The 21,273-nt window shown below is 39.2% G+C and overlaps 1 protein-coding gene across 12 annotated transcripts in view; it reads right to left on the reverse strand.

Moving 5' to 3' along the window:
• The window catches only part of LMO7 (LIM domain 7), a 132,247-nt gene that overhangs the window by 78,377 nt on the left and 32,597 nt on the right, over positions 1 to 21,273 (reverse strand). For all 12 annotated transcript variants that reach the window (XM_071431064.1, XM_071431065.1, XM_071431055.1 and 9 more), the window contains exons 2-3: positions 18,800 to 18,870; positions 14,963 to 15,032 (exon numbers count right to left, since the gene is read on the reverse strand). In XM_071431064.1, the coding sequence (XP_071287165.1) occupies positions 14,963 to 15,032; positions 18,800 to 18,870 (141 nt within the window). The remainder of the gene's footprint in view (positions 1 to 14,962; positions 15,033 to 18,799; positions 18,871 to 21,273) is intronic.

Genomic DNA, 21,273 nt, shown 5'->3' on the forward strand with positions numbered 1-21,273 from the left:
CTGTGCCAGAGCAGGTGAATGTGAGGGAAAGAGTGGGGCCATTGCTGCAGGGCTCCTCATTGCTATCACTAGCTTCCAGACCACAAAGAAGAAAGAAGCTGGTAACTCTGTGGGGAAACACAAGAATTTGGACACCTTCCTTTAAAAATAACAATTTTAAAGAGCAACTTAAAAAAAAATAAAATTGAGGCATTGAACCACTGGACAGTGGTTCTGTGTTGCACCTGTGATCAGCTCCTAATGTATGTCACCTTGGCAAGAATTTGAAAAGAGAGAGAGTGCTGGTGAGGTGTTGGTGGTGGGGAAGTACAGAGGTTCCTCAACACCTAATAAACCAAAGAAAAAGAGTACTTCTAAACCAGAAAAAAAAAATCAGCATGAGCAACAGGAAAGAAAAAGATAAAAGATGCAAAAAAGATCAAGAAGAGGTTGACCTTAAGTAGGAAGAAAACCCCAAAGTCACCTACCTGAGAAGGGGCATAGAGTGTGGAGTGTGTAAAACAGAAAAAAAATTTTAAACATCTAAAGTAAAAGCTAATTAAAAGAGGTCTCCCCATAAGAGGATGTAAATACTATCTTATTTTGACTACTTACATGCAACACAACATCACTAAATTCAGCTTGTGTAATAGAGCTGCGATTTTATTTTTAAAAAATCCCACATTATCATGATTATCTGGGTGGGACAGGAATATTAATTTAAACAAGTGTCTAAATACATTTGCTTTCTTTAGGGCGCAGTCATGCTGTGTGGTAAGCCTGATCTCTCTAGTTAACTGTTTCTCTGAATCCCTGTGTATGCGCCAAAACACAGTGAAATCTCATAGGCATACAAGTTATGGCACATCTTTCAAATCACTTGGCAACAGGGAGAAAAACAATTTAATTAACATGTTGTTTTTTGTTTTTCCTGGATGTATCAGCCAATAAATGACAGTACTCCAGGTTGTCCCCTATTCAGATATAAATACTCACTCTTTCAGTCAAACCCCTTATTTCTACTGCTGTTCAAGCTCTAGTTTGAAGGGGAGAGTTGGGTAGGAGAAGGGTGCATTTTTGGTGGGTTTTGTGGAGGATTTTAAGCAGTTATTTTCAGTGTATGAAGGAGATGGCACCCTATGCTTGCAAGGCCATGAAGCGTATTTGCACTAAGTGTTACATCATCATCCAGACCATGATTTGGCGCCAGAAGTCGTTTTCAGTTTCCAGGCTTTAAAAAAAAAAAAAAAAATACAAAAAAAGACAAAAACCACCAATTACCTATAGTGCCTAGCAACAAAAGCTCTTGACATTTTAAGAGTGACTGATGCATTATTTTGGCTACAGAATTCTGAAAGTCATTTGAGTAGACCACATTTAAGAGGCATTTTTCCTTAGTACTGCATTTATCAAGACATTTAGTCATCTTGAAGGAGACACAGCTTTCAACTCTGCATTCATGACAAACCCTCTTTGTTAGCACCCTCATTCCCTTAAGTAAGGGCAACTTCCCTCACAAAAACCTGGTATTTTTTCGAAGCAGAAAATATTTTTCATAGGCACAGCATTATACAGTCCACTCAAGTTGGCTCAAATCAGTTTAAGGCAGAATTTAGAGCTGCACTTGGCAGCAGCATCACCACACAGCTACACATTGTTTATATTCAGAGGTGGGGTAAAGGAAAGCGCCTGCAGCAGGAGCTCGTTGAACAAGTTGGGTGACTTGCTCTTCCTCGGAGGTACGTTTCGGTTGTTAGCTCCGGCTGCGGGCGCAGGCTGGGGCAGAAGGGTGAGAGCACAGGAGGGAACAGGGCTGAACACAAACCCCGTGGTCTGACCACAGGCCTGGGAGCCAGGAACTCCCCATTACCACCTTGGCCTTGAATGTCAGGGTGTTCAGTGCCCATTACCCACCCATCCCATCTGCAGTGTGTGATCCCAGCTTCTACAGCTCTCTGTGTTTCTCTGAAGGCCAACAGTTTTAACCTTGAACCAAATGCAGAAGGAGGAGTGGATAGGATACCTAAACTGCTCTTTTCCTCCCTTTTTGGGCCCAAAACTAAAAATAGCAATTAAAACAATCATCCTGCAGACATAGAGTGACCTCAGGGCTCCTGTTCAATAACTTATCCCACCTGTAACAGAGTGCACAGAGCACTGTGTTGGCCAAAGATCAGAAACTGTGTTAATTGCTTTGCCACTCCCCTCTGCCCGCCCTTCATTGCTTTTCCACGCTGGGTAAAAAAATAAATTACTGTGATCCTTGACACAGGGATTCCCTGCTCCAGCTCTGTGCATGATTACAGATACTAAATCTTTAATGATTCACTGCCAGCTTTCCTCTCAGAAAGCAGGTGCTCCTGCTGTGAGAATGCAGGAATGAAACTTTGTGCACAAACTCTGCAGTTACCTTGGTACTGCCACTATCAATAACTGTAGGAAGAGGAGGAACAGTCCCCTTTGCCATTGTAACCATTATGAAAACCACATTTTGAAGCACCTTTAGGGAAAGAATCATTCTGGTTTCCAACAAAAAGGTCCATCTGTCTCCCAAACCCCAATTCCATCTGCAGTGACTGCAGCTGGTTACAGATCTCTCTAAGACCAAGGTATGTATTAGAAGAATCTTCCCCAAAACTTGTTATTCAGGTCCTGACACTGCCCACCACCATGGGAAATGGCCAGCAGAAGGCACCTCTGCTCAGCCCACACCCCATTTCCTGCCACCTCTTACAGCACTGAGCTCCACAGTTTCTTCAAACAGGAGCAACTGGATTAAGGAAAACACACAGGAGAAATTAATGTGGGTTGATGGGTTTTTTAAACAGGACTTCAGAGTTGGCAACCTTTAAGGTGCTTAACATAAGAAAGGACCAACTGTCTTCAATGACTCAAAATGCCTCCCAGGCCCATATCTCTAACCGTGCTACAGCATAACCTTCACTATGACATTACAGACATTTATCACAGCAACAATGTGTACCAAATGAGCCTTTTATTGATAAGAGAGTGAATATCAGGTTATAAAGTGCAGGTGTGTTTCTGGGATGTCACTGCTACCAAATAAGGCAACCTGGAATGGAGAAGGGCTAAAGTACAGCATGTTGGCAGACAAGTCTTGTTAATAGAGCTAATCCACTCAGAGGCATTCGTACTGAAATGAAAGTATAGGTTTGGAAAGCCAGTATGGAAGAACTAGCCTGGGCTATTTCCTTATTTAGACAAGCCTTAACTTTCCCACCAGTTAGTTGCATTCCAACAAAAATCAAGGGAAAAAAAATAAAAATTCAAGCAATATGCTTTACACCCTGAACAGTTTATACAAAACAGACTCTGAAAGCAAAGTGTGCTAAATACTCCAATGCCAAGTCACCACACTACACAGAACTGGAATGACAGTAATCCACTTAAAGGTGAAACTCCCTTGAAGCCTAATGAGTAATAAAAGAAGTAAAGACCGCTTGTTCTTGAAACACAAAGTTTTGGCAGAGCTTGCTTTCCTCCTCCACTCCCCCCCCCTTTTTTTTTATTTGTATACATAAGGTTTTTTTGTTTTGCTCACACAAGTTAACAACTTGATATAGGTGAAATTCAGCTTCTTCATACACAGGACTTGAAACAGAGCCTCAGATCCTTAATTCATGTAGCCCCCGATTTTTGGACAGTTATTTAGTACTTCATTCTTTGTAAGAGAGCATTTGGAAGTTTGCTTCCTTCAAGAGCCAGGCATCTTTTATTTCTTAACAGGAGTAGCATCCTAGTACCACATCTAATCCTTCCTGCCTTACATGGGCTTATCCCATGCTGTTGAGAAGCTTTCCCAGCACCCTGGACTGATGAGCTGGTTTGGAGATGACCTGCCTTGGAGTCCACCTGAACCCCTGCATCAGTGCCAGGCTTCCTCGTGCCCCTACCCATCCCTCCTGCCATGCAGACAGCAAGCTGGTCAGGGCAGCTGAAACAGCTCTCAGCACTGCATTTGGCAGCACTTGTTGCTGGTGTTGTTGTCAATAGTTCTTTCACACACCTCACTGGAGGAGGGTGATTCAGCACAGACACATGGGCGCGGAGGTGTTTGGGCAGGCGTTCGGAGATGTGGAATGAGGATTTTGTACTGAACAGAAGGGTGAACAGCAGAGCTGCACAGCCCCACCATGGATACCAGAGAGAAAGTTATCACTGCTGCAGTTAACATCTGCTTTCTTTGAAAACTGCCATGAATTTTAAACACCTGGCACTGATAAACATCTGACAAGCCAGGGGTGGTGGGGAAAGGTACTCCAGTGTCCACCTTATGAAGATTTAACACAAATAAACAGAGTGCTGAAAAGAATCTCGAATCTGCACTTCCTTCACAAAGGAAGGAGAAATCAGATTACAAATGTCACAAGTATGTATTAAGGTGTGTACTTCTTCTACATGGTTGACATTTTTTTTCCAGTTGGGAAGGAATGTTTCTTGACAAACAGACACAGTCATCAGTTAATTCAGAAATAAAACCAGCATACAAATGACAGAGTATACCACAGACTACGGCTGATTGAATTGATAAGTGGAAATTTCTTGCAGTTCTTTTGGCAACCATATTTATCTATTTTTTTAAGTGATGGCAAGCTGATGCAAAAAGGGTAATACTTTTTCAAAGCTTTGATTTAGAGCAGGAAAAAGGGTAACAATTTTCCGTATTAGAAAGTTCTTGCTGCCAATCATATTACTTTATAGTCAGTTGACAAGATTTTTAAGAAGTAATTAATTAGTTAGCATTTTGACATCTCATCCCAGTAACACACTTAAAGCATTGGTTTGGAAGACCTGATCTCATTTAAAGCATCCCAAAATACTGATTCTGGTTCAGAGATCAACCAGCAGGCACAGCACTTACAGCACCCCTGACAAGAGGCCAGGGCAAGTAGCTGAACCATTCCTTGGGGTCTGCATCCATACACTTGCTCCCCACTTAGGTCTCCTAGACATATTTCACTCCACCATCACTCACCTAAAAACCTGTCAAGTTCAACCCCATGTCTGGGTTTCACTCTGCCTGATCGATGTCTTGAGCAGCTACTAAAAATTTCACAGAGTTTGCATCAACCTCCTCTTTCTCCACACCCTACATTTCAAAGTGTTTAGGCAGCAACAGAACAATTAAAGGAAATTCAGAGCTAAGGCTGAAATGTACCATATGTTTTCAAGCAGAGGGGCACAAAACATCAGTAAACCACTGCTGAGATTACATACTCCCACTATCAGGCATTGAAAGACTACAGAACAATGTCATCTCTAACTATTAATAACCATACTTCCTTTCTAGCACACAATCCTTTTCTCTTAATTGTCTGCTAGAGGCATTTCCATACAGGCCACATTCCTCTTTCCCGTAACACAGGAGAAAAAGTAGCAAAAGTGATTTATAGTTCCATATGCATTCCTATCAGGCCTTGCATTACTCCTGATTTGCCTTTTTTTTGGTTTACAGTGTGGTCAGTGAGAGAACTGGACTGAAAGTCAAGATTTCATCCCCACCCTACTATGACTTGCTTGTGATTTACTATGTGACTCAGCACTAAAGCCACTAAAACTCTCACTAACCACACACTACTATCTTTAGGTATAGAACTGAAGCAATGGTAAAGAACTCTTCGCAAAGTACTCCAAGATTTGACACATTAAAAATTTCTTATATAAGAAAAAGAAAGACTTTTCTCCAACTTTACTATTGAAGAATCAGATTTCTACACTGCTTCATAAATTGAGAAAAACATTTTAAAAGAGCAAAACTTTTTTTGGTTTCTATTTAAACAGAAATTTCATCCCAGTTACTGTGGCCATCATGTTCCCAAACTTGAAGAAACATCTGCTTAGGAGTTTGAAGTAATGTAAAATTCAGAAGTTTCAGTTGCCAATGGAAACATAGCTACTAATTTCCAACTGCAATTTTCTGAACACTGACAAAATCTCACTAAAATAAAATAAGTAAGAAATTTAACACTTTATTTGATGGCTACATTTGAAATATAGTGCTGTGTCAATTACCAGGTGAAAAGATTTTTTTCTCATAATAATAACATGGGATCATAGAATGGTTTGGGTTGAAAGGGACCTTAAATATAATCTTAGTCCAACCTCCCTGCAGTGAACAGTGATATATCCATCTAGATCAGGTTGCTCAGAGCCCCATCCAACCTGACCCTGAATGTTCCCAGGGACAAAGCATCCACCATCTCTCTGGAAAAGCTGTCCCAATGCCTCACCATCCTCACAGTAAAGAATTTCTTCCTTACATCTAATCGAAATCTAGCCTGAGGTAATGGTTTTTATTTAAAACTATTACTTCTTTTCCTATCACAACAGAGTGCCTTCTAAAAAGTTTGTCCTTATCTTTCTTATAACCTTCCTTTAAATATTGAAACCTAAAAGCCTTCTCTTCCCAGGTTGAATAACTGCAACTCTCTAAGCCTGTCTTCATAGGAGAGGTGTTCCAGCCACTCATCATTCTTGTGTTCCTTTTCTGAACCTGCTCCCACAGGTCCATGTCCTTGCAGTGCTGGGACCCCAGAGCTGATGCAGCCCTGCAGGTGGGGTCAGAGCAGAGCAGAGGGGCAGAGTCCCCTCCCTGTCCCTGCTGCCCACGCTGCTTTGGATGCAGCCCAGGACACATTTGGCTCTCTGTGCCGTGAGTGCCCATGGCTGGGTCATGCCCAGCCTCTCACCCACCAGCACCCCCAAGCCCTTCTCAGCAGGGCTGATTTCATTTCTTATCTTATATTAATAGTGGGGAGTTGCCCCAACCCAGGTGCAGCACCTTGTCCTTGTTAAACCTCCTGAGATTCCCAAGCTTGTCCAGGTCCCCCTGGAAGGCATCCCATGCTTTGGGTGTGTTAATGTGTGCACCACTCAGCTTGGTGTCATCTCCAGATTTTTTGAGGGTGCTCTCAATCCCTTTGTGTCATTGACAAAGACATTAAACAGAACTTGTCCAAGCAAGAATCCTTAAGGGATGTCACTTGTCCCTAATCTCCCTTTGGACATTGACCACTACCCTCTCCATGCAACCATCCAACCAATTCCCGATCCACCAAACAATCCACCCATCAAATCGCTCTCTCTTCAGTTTAGACAGAAGGATGTTGTGGGGGACTGTATCAAAGGCTTTGCAGAAGGCCAGATAAGTGACATCTGCATTCCTTCCCCTGTCCACTGATGCAGTCACTCTGTAACAGAAAGCCAATAGGTTGGGTCAGCCTTGGATGTCCCAAAACATGTCCCTGTTCACTATGTTCCTTAGGAGAGCTTTTAGGAAGAGCTGTTCCATGCTCTAAACAGGCACAGGGGTGAGGCTGATGGATCAGTGGTCCCCAGGGTCCTCCTTCCTATCTTTTTCAAAGATGGGTATAGTGTTTCCCTTTCCCCACAGATTTCTCACTTCCCACAAGAAAAAGGAAAATAACAGTTTTGTGAAATTTTTTTACCTGCAGCATAGGAATATTGAAGAAGAAAGCTACTACTATGAAGAGGAACCTGTCCTCATTCCTACTATCAAAAGTGCTCCTGAGCCTGTATTAAACATATAAACTGCATTATAAAGGAGATCACATTGGATGCAGGGCATGAGTTTGGGTAGGTCATACCCACTTTCACTTTTTTGCTCTTTGGTTCATTCATAAGAAACACCAATTGCTATTGTAAAACAGAAGTTTCCCCTCATGTAAGGATTATGCCAAATAATAAGTCTCTTAAAATACTTGCCTTTCTGAATTTCCCAACAACTTGCTGAGCATAGTCATCCAGAAAACAGGTAGTGATGCCTCTTTATTTTTGTTTACATATTTAAATTAACAACTTTCAAAAAAACCAAAAATAATACAGGTATCACCTTGTGCCTTGCCTTATGAAAAACAATACCAGACTAATCAGCTTTGTGGAGAATGATATCAAACAGGATTTGCTCAGCTTCACTCTTAGCAGGGCTGCATGTGCATTCACCCTGTACCTCTGAACGTACATGCCACTGACAAATCAAAACCCCATGACCCAGATCAGCCACAAGATAGGGCCATGGAAGCAGGGCTGGAAGCAGAGCCCACAGCTCCCACATTGGCTGTGATGTGTTCTGTTAGTCTACAAAAAGGTGACTTAAACCTTCAGAAGAAATAGTGGTACTCTACATCACTCACTATTACTCCCTCATCAGTGAAAAAAAAAACCAAGAAAAAGGTCAGAAAAGCAAACAGAGCACCTCAAATGCTTATCAACTCATTAGTCAGATCTTCATCAAAATTTATGAGGCTATTTCTTACAAGCATTTTTGCTGCACAACCAGGAAATTTAAGTCTATATTTTCTGGTGTTTGTTAGCGAAGCAAAGCGAGCAACAGCAGCTTTTCTATAACTTACTCCATGTATTTGTGTACTTGCCCTTCCTGATTTTTCATGAGGAATTGAAATGAGAAGTTTCTTTATAATCAATTGCTCATAGCAGACAAGATACCTATTCCTTATTAGAAAATATGCTGTCAAACCACAAAATCCTCCCCCTCGTGATTATATTCAAACCATCTCCACGTGCTGGTATTCAAGCTGAAAACTCTGTATTTTTTGAGAAAAAAAGTTTTCCTCTGTGTTTACTTTTGTTAAACACGCATTTTTTTCCATTATTACTATTTTTATTTATTATTATTTTATTTTTACTATTTATTTTTATTATTACTATTGTAGCTCATACTAGTCAAATTCACAGAGCAGGAGTTTAAGATGAAAAAAAATTATTAAAAAAATATAAAATGCAGGAAGACAGGATGTACCAATTTAAAGGCTATACTAAAGAGTGAACAGCAAGAGAAAATAATCAGCATGAAGGAATGAACTTTGAAAGCAGAGGTGCTTTGAAAAAAAAAATAATTCATTTAGATCAAATTAAGCCTCTCATATATCATTAGATTTCTTAAATTTAAGTGGAAAACACAACTAATTTGATTCTAAGTAATCTAGAGAAGGAAGTTTGTAGCTAACTCTTCAACAAAGCATACAACTGAACTAATACATACAAGTATGAACTTTGCCTGAAAAATGGTTTTGAAATTGTCCTATAATAAAGTAAAAATGTCATCTGCATACCATTCCCCTGCTACACAAGGAAAAAAAAAAAAAACACCACCAAAAAACCCCATTACCCTGGTGAGAAAATTTTCCCACACAAAAGGAAATTTTGGCCAGCTCTCCTTGATGACAAAAGATAAGGAAATACCAGGGCGGTTCCACAGTTTGCAAAATGTTAGGCACAAAGGCACAGAAAAATATTTTTATTTTTTATGTTCTCCACCCCTTTCTTTATCTCCCCTTTCATTTTAGTTTAGCTTTCTATCATATTTCTCTCTTTTTACCTTTATTATTCCCCACTTTCCTGGCTTAGAAGGTATATGCCAAGGTATATGGCCTCAGGAACACTGTTTCAGGTGGTTGCCTTGGTGCAAGTGGTATTAATACCTCCTGATGCATTCAATAAGCACATGGTATCATCTTACATTGCATTAAAGAGAAGCAATGATGTTGCAGTAGCAGCTATCAGAAGGATATGTTTCCTGTTGAATCAGGACAACAAACATTTGAAAAAATCTGCATGGAAAAGCATCAAGATGTTCTCCACCCTGAAGGAACCCTAATTCCCCACCAGAAAAAAAAAATCCCACTCTACAGTATTTCAGAAAACATTTTCAAACCTGCCGCTGCCGAGAGATGCACAACTTTTTTTGTGTGTGTGAACAGAAAACGAAAATTCATCCCTTTTCCAAAGCTGAAGAACTTTACGAAGATGACATTTTGTGCTCATGTTCATCCAGCATGCACACAGAAAACTGTCTGAGTTAGCAACATCTCGCCTTGTTTGAAATCACAGACCAACTTCAAACCAAAGTGCTAATGTCATTTCATTTACAGCTCTGAAAAGCCCAATAGCTTCCTATTCTGCCCTGCTGTATGATCACAGCCCTCGTGTCTGGGATGTGAGAAAAAGCTTCCCAAACACAGTGCAAAGTATTGCACTTCCACCTTATTCACAGGAGCTGCAAGCAAAAATAGATGGTCTTAGAAAACCAAATTGAGATATTGCAAGGCAAAAATTGGTATAAGGAAGATTTCCATTTGCTACCCCTCTCTAAGGGAGACACTGGCTTCTACCTCAGAATTTGCTTCACCACCTGGTCTCAGCTGGAAATGTACCTTCACTGAACTTCAGCCTTGCTGAAGAGTGTACACTTATTGCTCCTGAGCAGCAAGCAATGTATTATTCTGACAGACATGTTCAGCTTGCATAAACTATGCATAACTCATTCATCTTCCAGCTGTCTCATGGCATCTGGTGACTTTCATTCCAGGTTATGATTCTCTGTGTTCAGCCAACTGAGTTGAAAACTGGAGGCTTTTGGGGAACAATGGTGCTGCAGCCAGAGATGCACCTCTGAAACTGTTCAGCAAAGCCTTGTTGGAAAATATGTTGTCAAACCACAAAATCCTTCCCCTTGTGATTATATTCAAACCATCTTCACATGCTGGGATTCAAGCTGAAAATGCTGTATTTTTTGAGAAAAAAAGTTTTCCTCTGGATTTGCTTTTGCTAAACGTTAATTTTACCACCCCACTATACAAGAACTGTAATCAAAATAATTTTGCAGGATCTGAACCCAGCAAGATTTATCAATTGGAGTACTTTTCTTTAAACACCATCTCAGTTTCACACAAATAAGGACCAAAAAAAGTGGAACTTTATAGTAACAACATGAAATCTGCACTTTTTCTACTGTTCATAATGAAATCTCGGCTTCCACAATGCTCTGACCTTTCTGATACCCTTCCTATACCCCCCAGAAGTCCTGAGGGCTTCAGGACCTACTCTCTACCAGCTTGCTTGCCCCTCCACTGTACTGGGAACAAATACATGCACTGCTCTTTATACAAATTACTCATTTTAGCCAGTCTGAAATATAATGGTTGTCATCTTATTGCAGGGGTTCCACACTGTTGTCTCCTTATCACAGAAGTTTCATACCTTCTTGGTATTTTCTCGTGGGCTACTCCTCCAAGCACTGCCTCATTCTTCTTCACAAAGCAGCCAACTGACTCCCATCCCCTTCTCAAGGAGCCAACCCACACTTTTATAGCACTCTTCTTCTCATTGGTTACAGCTGTGACCTGTTAAAGTCAGGCCTGTTCCTAATCTTTGATAATTGGCCCAGCTGCAACTCCTTAGGGGTAAGATTACTTTCTATACTATCTTCCTTTTCTTATAGTCTACCCCCCTACATATAATCAGAAATGAAATTTTAATTTTCTAGAAACTATTTTAGTGCAAAAGTCCAAAATGGCATTTAAAAAAAAATAGTCAAAATTAAAGCAAAAAACCCCAACAGCTACCACCCAGTTAACTCCCTTCAGGACATCTGTGGGAACATCACAGCCTCCAAACTCTGCCACATGCTTTTAAAATCAACCTGCTGCAAGTTGCAACTTTCTGCAACTACTGCTGGAGTTAGAAGTTGGCATCCTGCAGCTGGCACACCTCACTGTCCAGGAAACCGCCATAAAAGCTGCATGGACATTTCTTCAGTCACCTGCTCCTGACCACAGCTTCCCTACAACTATTCTGGTACTTGTCTTATCCCCAAAAGTTCCGTTTTCCAAACTGGAACAGAAGTGAACAGGCAAATGCAGCTAAGACAATGGCTACATCTCACACACGTGCCTCGGGAGAGACCTGGAACAGCGAGGCTAAAGCAAAAAGTTGTTTTATGGATACCAAGTTATAGCCAGATCCAACTCTTCTTCCCAAAGAGTTCTTACAAACCCTCCCACACAAGCTGCAGCCCAGATTTCCCATGCCATGCCAAACTGGGGAGAAGTTTAATCAATTTTCTGAACTTTCCTGGTAGCAATTAAGCATTTTAATTAACTGAATACCAACTTTCATTTCAGTATTTAATCCTCAAAACACATCTATTTATTTTTCCATTCTGTCATGATTAGACCTGAACCACTGCAATCCACACCTAAAATCACTAGGCAGCATTACAATCAAACTAAAGGTAAAAGCTAAGGCTTAATCTGAGTTGTGTAAAATGTTCCTACTAACATAAAGTCCCTATCAGATCTTATGATAAGTAAGATGTCATAAAAGAAAACAAGACATACCAAATCAATAATACACTGACGTCATTAAAAGCAGCACCTCACATGAACTCAATGCAAAAAAACTCTAGCACACAATATTCCATATAGAACAGAATGTTTAATTATTCCTTTAGGCCTGCTAATTTACTGAAACAATTTGTTTTCAAAATAACCATGAATGCAAAGAAGTGAGATAACAAAACCTTTCTGGAGATTCAACCAAAGGCATCTATTCAACACCACATTTCTGTACTGCTGAAAAAGCCTGTCAAATAGTTGAAGTGAACACAATGCTTAAACAACATACTTATATGGAAATGAAATAGATTAACTCCCTAGGGAACAAAACCAAAATTCAAGGAATTTCTGGAGGGGAAGAAAAACAAAGGGGAGGGAAAGCTGGGGGGGCAGGGGGAAGAGAAACAAGATGTCTTTCAAAGCATTTGTTTCCTTCTGATAATCAGACTGCCATAAAACTCTCAAAACCATGGGGGGTTTGTTTCCTTTGAAACAGAAAACTCAGGAGAGAAATGGATGCTAATTAGGCAATAAAGGCATAAAATGTTTTGGAAATGGACTTCAGGATATGAATCTAGATGAGCATAAAGAAGCTATAGAAAGAACATGATCCGATCCCTTTTTGTTTTAGAAAAAAACCCTGTCATCTCTCATTATTAAAATTGTCATCTGGATTAAAAAAAAAAGACAAAAAAAGAAAAATGACAACCAAATTCACCCCTTCCAACAGTGATTTCGAGATCTCATGAAAGCTTGCTACAGAGCATTCAGTGTGAGACTCAAAGGCACTGAAGACAGCAGAAGTGAGAGCCACAGAAGTATATGTAACATTTATGAAGCCACAGAAAATACTAAATTTGTGGGAGAAGCAACCTACAAGCAATGAAAATGTCTCTAGAACATGTCAAGCAAGCCTACCATTGAATTTCCTAGTAAGTTTTTTTCTATCTTTAAAACCTATCTTTTAACCATAGTATCCTGAGCCTGTCAGGTATCAATGCCTGCTTTCTTATAAATGCAAATCCCCATAATTTTTAGTTTGAGTTCTACATGCTGGGATGAAACCTGGGCTCTTCAAAGCTGGTATAACTGAGAAGGTTCCTCTCAAATGTGTAAAAACCAGTCTTCCACTATCACCACCATAAGCACCATCTTCTGAAAGCATCCCAATATGGCCTTCATAATTATTGTCTTCAGAAACTGAAGTGTTTATGTAAAACCTTTTCCACAGGTTAACAGAAAACATTAGCTCTCTCAATTACTACCTTTAAGCTGTGTTTTAACAATAACACTGGGTGAGCTCTATTTACGAAAAACATTTGCCTTTCCTCCTCTTTCCTTTATTTTTGAAGACTTGTAGGAACTAGGAACAACTTCAAAAACCAGTAATACACTACCAGGAAAATATAATGGCACACCAAGTGAATACTCTGCATTTTTACATCTGGAAATAAAAAATGCATATAAAAACAAGAGTGCCTGCAGTTACAATTCAAGACAGCACTTAACCACAAAAATGAAATCTAGCTTATGGTTTTCTGTTTTGAATCTAATGGCTACTTCAGAGGCCACATAGAGAATCAAACCACTGATCGAATAACTGTGCTGTCCTCCCCAGAATTATTTTGGTTTCATTTGAATTCTTTTTTGTATGCCTCACAGGAAAAGAATGTGCAGCAGTCTTATTCGCAAGCCTAAATACCTGAGCTTGTCTGGGACAAAGGCAATTAATGCTTTCTACATTCATTTGATGTGGAAATGCACATTCTCAGCTTATGCAATAATTTATGGCAATTTAACCTAATCTTATGACCTCCAGCCAAGATAACTACACTTATTCACTAATGAGCTGCATGGGTGACCAGCAAAAGCCAATGTTTTGTTGGCTCATCCCATTAAAACATATAAATAAAAGTATCTAAAGAAGTTTTGCATTCTACTCCTACTAAGAAACCAGGTAATTTTCCCTGATGTTAAGGTTGCATGTTTGTCATAAGGTGGGATCTTCCATTTGTCACAGGAATCATGCATATGTCCCTGTTCATCCTGGATCTTTTAATATGAGACCAATGGCATTTGTGATAGGACTAAATAGCCTTGACATCCTAAGTGACATGAAGAGCCAACGAGGTTGTCATAGTGAAAAAGTGATGAAGAAGGAATTCTTTGAACTCCTTTGCCCACAGAAGGGTTTCTGATGCTAAATGGCTACAGAACTTAATCTAGTCTCTGGGCAGCAAATTTTCCAAACAGCACGCAGAAAACCTTTTACATTTCCTGTAAAAATTATGACATACATCTCCCACCTCTACCCCCAGCAATGTGAGTTACAGCCAAAACATTGGCAAATCCCTCAGCTGAAGCCTGCAGAGAGATCTTTGCATCATCAGAGTTATTTTAATGCAACTGAAGCTTTGTTGTGGGTGGAGTGAAACAGGTTCTAAAAATACTTTAACTACACAGAACATTTCCTACTTTGCCCATTCCCTAAGAAAGGGATATCGGAAGTGGTTCTAAATGTTAAGATAGGATGGTGGCCTTTAAATAGAGACAAGTAATGCCACAGAGGTTTGTGCACAGGAGCCAGTGCTTGATACCTCTGGGGATGATGAAGCTTGATGCAGTGACAGGATGACTGAAGTCACAGATCCAAATGACAGTTTAGGTGTCCTTTGCGGTCTAAGACAACATAGAAATGGTACAATTTTGAACAAAAAAAGAAAATGGAGCTAGAATTTTGAAAATTCTTTAAAAATAGAGATCACTTGGTTCATACACCAGATATTAGATTCAATGCCATTACTTACCAAGCCAGCTATTGGAGTTGGCAGACGATTGATCTTCTTAATGATGCCAGGTTTGATCTTGTTAATCAAACTGAAAAAAAGTTATATGATTTTCTGTTAAATATTTTACTGTACTTAAGCATGAGCATCAATGCTTATTAAGAAATACTTTGCATGTGGTCCTAACATAACATCATTTGAATGAGTTTGAGCTGAATCTATTAACACTCCCAAGAAGTGACAAGCAAGAACAGATTGTAGAAGCAAAAATGAAACAAGTCACACACAAAGAGGTTTCTGGGAACAGCAAAGCGAGAAAAAAAAGAAAATGCCTGAGGAGGCGTGGGCAGAAAAGGATCTGTGTTTCTACTACAAGGATGGTGATGTTAATTGGATTCAGATTTTCTATTTATAGCTTTTCTTCTCATAAAGGTTCTGAGCAGATGTCAAAAATGTACCAGAATATTCATTTTCAGAGTTCAGTGTGATAGCACTAATATTCCTGAAAGGGTGAGAAATAAACTCAGTTTTCACAATGCTACCAAGTCCAGTATGCTGTGTGCAGCAATCACTTTTGGCACACACAATTTACATGAACAAGTCATTTTTCCATCTCAGTCAGAAGAGACTGTACCTGATATCACTCTTCACATAAAATTCATAATTAAGCTGAGAAGATAGGACAGACTAACACATGACTATTTAATACATATGCATACCTTATCCTGCAGTAAAGATGAGGCACAGGATTCCTTGCAAGTCTATATCCAGGTTTTCAATCATGGAGATAGTGAAATATTGTGGTTCACCAACTTACACACTGGACCAGAGGGTCAGTGGAGAACAGGGACCTCAGGACACCCTGCAGACTTCATCTGCTTCTATACATTCGAGGATTTTTTTTCTTGCTCTCCCTTCTTGTTGCTGCTTCTCTGGCCAGACCCTTTACCCCACACAAAGCATCAGCAAGGCCTTGTGATCTACCCACACCAGTGCAGGGACAAGACCTGGAGTTTAAAACTCTGTGTGGGGGAAAAGCGTCTTTTGCTCAAGCAGAAAACGTATTTGCGAAATAAACACAAAGAACAGTTGACCCCTATACACTGGAATGAAGGATACATTTCTAAATACCTGCCAAAAAAAAAAAAAAAAAAAAAAGAACTGCAGGTCCTGAGATTTTTCAATAGCACTGAGTTATTTAGTAAACAAGACACATTTGATTACTTTTCCTACCCAAAAAAGTGATCTGTTGAGATGGAATAAAAAAAAGGTTTGAATTCCTCCCTTTTATTTTAAATCTTCCAAATGCATAATTTTTGATTTATTTTACTGAAGAACACGAAGTAGCATGTGACCAGAAAAATTTCAGTAAATTTCTTTCTCTAGTGTATGCACACTAGAATTAGCAAAATGTAAAAGGCTTTATTTTGTCAACTACTGATCACTCAGCCAACATGTGCACTTAGTCATTGAGTAGGACAAACAAACTGACTGGATGCTATACAAATATGTGGTGCAAGTAGAGGTTTTATCTACTATGGTTTAAGTCAGGTCTACAATCTACAGAGATAATACATCCACCTAAATTAGCCATGCCCACAGGTGAACCAAGGAAATGGACGATCTAATTTCTAGTTTGTCTCAGTTATTTGAGATCTCGCACTATATTGTCATTGGTGAAAAACTGGACATGTGAAAATTTTTGCCATCTGCTCTTTCCTGTTTCCACAGAATTTCTATGAAAATCACTCCTCCTTGGACTTCAAGTATGCCAGATTTAAAATTAAGACACAGGAGAACAGCTATTTTAGTACAACATAATAAGGCATCTTTTGCTTTAAAGAAAGTTGTATGCCTTCTAAGGCAAGTTGCTCACTAGAATGTCTTAGGCTGCAATGCAAGATGTGGCTGGCAGCGTGTATTCTTCTGCCACCTGTTAAAATCAGGTGGGGCAGTTTTCTTTATCTCTTCCACAACCCCTCCTCCCTCTGGGAAGTATCTTCTCTTAATGGGTCATTGAGTCTCACTGATAAAATTACATCACCCCATTGTGAGATGCTCCACCCAGGGGGAGGAGCCAAGCATTCCCACCTGGATATAATCTGAGATTTGGAACAACAGAGACAGCTTTTTCCCACTGGATTCCCAGAGGAAGACCAGGTCCATCAACACCACCACTGGACCTTCAGAGTTAAACTACACCCTTCTACAGGATCACTGCTTCAACAGAACCACATCTGTCACTGCAGGAGGATTGCAGCCACCATTGAATGGGACTGCTACCAACAGCCTGACCCACAGGGTGTCAGGTCATATTCTGACTTTGTCAGTGTTGTTTTGTATTAATTAATTTTTTTTTCCTAATAAAGAACAGTTATTCCTGCTCCCATATCTTTGCCTGAGAGCCCCTTAATTTCAAAATTATAATAATTCAGAGGGAGGGGGTTTACATTATCCATTTTAAGAGAGGCTCCTGCCTTCCTTAGCAGATACCTGTCTTTTCAAACCAAGACACTGAAGAAATTGCAGGATGTTTTTCTTGCATTATTATTAATTACAGATAAATTTAACTAACTTGCATTTTGCAGAGGGATCCTCATTCTATTGGCAAGTAAGTCTCAACAATGAAGATATCAGAAGATTAGTATGCATCAGTTAATGGCCAATTCTTAAACATCTGAATACAATATATACATCCCACTAAACATATCCTTTCTTATGAAAAGTAGAAACTATTTTTATTAGCACATTCACACTCATTAAAATTTAATTACATAAGTAATGAAAAAATAAGTATCTAGCTCTACAATATTATTGAATATTAATTAATGCATCACATCACAGATAACTTTAGAAGCATCTAGCAAGATAAGACTGGAAGGCAAAGGGTCCAAAGCAAAATAAAGGCAAGGACAGAAACATGGCACTAAACACAGCAGGAAAAAAATATCTGTAGGAAAAGAAGCTGAGAGAACTGAACTTGTACAAATATTTTCTGAAAGTTCAGCTTTGCTGAACTGATTTTAGAGCAGCTCTGAGTTTTGTGGGTTTGGGTTTCTTTAAGGTTTGTTTGGTTGGTTTTGTTGTTGTTTTTAGCATCCCAGGTAGCTCTCTAACAAGATTTCTCTTGCACTGGTGTTCTAATGACATTTACAACTGCTGTTCCTTAAAATACTAAGGGATTAGCACTACTTCCAGTCCTGGAAACCTGTTCCAGTAAGTATCAAGCCAATTACAAATATGTGGATGAGACCTGTTGAGTGGACATTTTACACCTCTGACTCAGTCTAACAACGAAACCAGGCAAGTCTCATCATTGCCAAGCCTACAATATATAAGCACGAGGAAGCTTCTTACAGAAAGTGCTCCAAAACAAGCTGAGTGTAAAGTTCTGTGATAGAAATAGGTAGTTTCAGGATTTATGAAATCAATACTAAAGGGCAGGGGATGGAGGACAGAAATCCAAACCCAAACAACAGCAGTGGGTAGAGGGGTAATAGAGTGCTTTGATCCCAGCCACAGCCACAGCACCTTGCAGAAGCTGAAGAGAAAGCCCAGAGATATCCTGGGCATTATAAGCAAAACCAGTATAATCAATCAATAACAGCATGATCCTTTCAGTATCACAAAAAGAAGTGTGTAGGACAGCACAAAGAACATATGGATCTGGAAAGATTATGTCCCAAAGGTGCTTTTACTTCCCATGACAAACAACAGGTTTTTTAAAAAATTAAATTATTTACTACAAAATACTTTTGGTACTTCAAAAAAATAAAAATAAAAATTCAGAGGCCAGGAAGGACAGAGTCCAGCTGATGTTAACCTGAAAGGTTGTTATATAGGTAAGCCAATACTCACTCGCACAACAGGACTCCATTTTCTAGAGCTGCTCGAAAGTCTTCAGTTCCAAAGCATTGCCTGGTAACTGCCTATAAGAATAAGAGTTGAGAGTTAATTGGACACACAGACAAAATCAGCACTAGAAAAGAAAATCTTAGTAGTAGTTAAAAACAAACAAACAAACCCTGATTTAACACTTAGTTCATTCTATTATTTTCTTGCATTAATTCCAAAGAAGCAAGTATTTAAAAGCCAGTTCTTTATGCCTCAAAAGAAGTCAGATCCAACATCTTAAAATCGTTTCCTCTAGTGTAAGTAAATCTTCAGCTAAATTCTGTGGGAATACTTATTATTTTCTGAAGCAATACTAGTCACATTGAAAAGCATGAAAGAAATTTCAAACAGAAATGCAAAAGAGAAAGACTTTTATCTCCTACTTCATGTTACAGCATGTATACCCATGATATCTAGCACAAAGTATTTTAATAGTAGGGGTTTTTTGTGCCACTTGGACCTAAGGCAGTGTGACTAAAGAACCATTCCAAGTCTGCATTACCACGTGCACATCAATTCCCATTCCTTGGCAAGTGGCAGGACTATGCTAATGGGACTTGTTTGTATACTCAGATTAGAAAAGCAGTGAGCAAGAACAATGTCTTATAAAGGACTTAAGACACCCAAAACCAAAAGAATTGACTATAAGTTTTCAGCAAAGTAGTTTTCAAAAAATACCCCAAAAAACAAAGCATTTGCTCAAACCTATACTCACACTCACTTGGAGCCACTACTAGATCCCCCCTGTGCCTACATTCCCTGCAGGGACCAAATTTGGCAGATTTCTTCCAAACACCCAGATTAATAACCCACATGCAAGTCCAAAAAGGACTTTTATACAATTCTGCCATCAGTCCATAAGAGAGGTTTTAGGCCAGCTGGGAACAGAAATCAAATACTAGGAATTGTATTTATTTGAGCTTAGATGTCACCATGTTCAGCCACCAGCTAATTATGAGCCAGCCTCAATCCTGTGCAGGAGTTCAGGTACACAGTTCAAAGTGCTGTGGAACTGCATGCATCCAGAGCAAAGCTACTGGTTATCACAGTAAGTAAGGAAATTAATACTGAAAAGAATGAGCTTTGCTTGGTAAAAAGAGCAAAGGACAGGATGAAGCTGTTTTAGGATCTGTAAAATTATTACATCATCACCGTATCGGGTTTTTTTAATTCCAAGAGGGATGCACACTAAGACCAGAAATCCTACAAATTAAGTAATTAGTTTTAACATAGGTTTTCTTTTCATTCAAATGCTAAAAGTTCAATCTTCCTATTGAGAAGAAAATTAGATATTAGAAAAATCTTCTTTTGCGTTTAAGGTTTTTTCCTAAAATGTAACAGATAGTGACAGAAAATGAATGATGGCATGGCAACTCAAGATAAGAAAAAATTCAAAATTCAAGGAAAGAAAGGATGATAATGATTCCCCTAGGAGAATTGCACTTTATACAATATTCATATAACAACAGTCTGTTCCTACAGAAAACTAGAAGATGCATCTTAGAAATATAATTGTCAATAATCACTTAAAAACACAGAATCTGAGAACTACCCTTATCTCATATATGGCAGGATATTTTGTTTACAAACCTGTATATTTAGTGATAATGATTTTGAGGAAACTAGCCAATGTAACATAACAGCAGGGAAACTTTAAGAATAAATATTTATGTTCCCTAGGTTATAGGGAATATGAGGAATAGGAATACCTAGTTTAAAATTATGCCCTTCATTCTGCAAGTTAGAAATTTGACATTTGCATGCCATACATTAGAAGTGTACTGTAATAAGGGTCGTAGGTCTGGAGTCTAGCTTTACAGCTATATTTCAAACTCCAATCAATTCTTAAGAATCCTAAAGTTTTTCTTATTGTGGAGTTGTCACTGACATCTACAGGATTACACCATCAAAATGTTTGTGTTACAGAGAGTTTACTGTAAAGTCATGCACTCAATAGATGACAAGGTGTTCCCTTCAACAAGAGTTGAACCCATCCCAAGCCTGCAATGTCTTCTAAACTCACAATCAACCTTCACAGTGAAATCCCTCCTTTTCTTTTTTTTTTTTTTAAATAAGGGGTCCTAGAATTGAGTATGTAGTTAAGGCCCAATCTCCTCAAAAATCATTCAGAGGAAGACAAGAAACATGTGCCACTGAAGCCAAATTACACTTCAGAGTAGCCCCTCCAGAACACAAGAATGCCACACTGCAATGCATAATCCTGTTTCCTTGAACAGCAAGAGTCCAATTTGAGTACAAGGCTGTAAGTGCCTCTATTAGACTTGCAGACCTCTTAAAACTACATTAGAAGACATTACACTGGAAGCATTTTGACTAAGCCATTTGTGCAGCTGCTGCAGCAATCAACACTGATCTGCTACACAGGATGGAACTGTCAGACTGATCTTGTGACCCACTGATTTTGACAACTACGTGGC

The sequence above is a fragment of the Agelaius tricolor genome, unplaced genomic scaffold (genome assembly GCF_023055355.1).
Source record: "Agelaius tricolor isolate 1412-34295 unplaced genomic scaffold, bAgeTri1.0.p SCAF_7, whole genome shotgun sequence".
Classification (NCBI taxonomy): Eukaryota; Metazoa; Chordata; class Aves; order Passeriformes; family Icteridae; genus Agelaius; species Agelaius tricolor.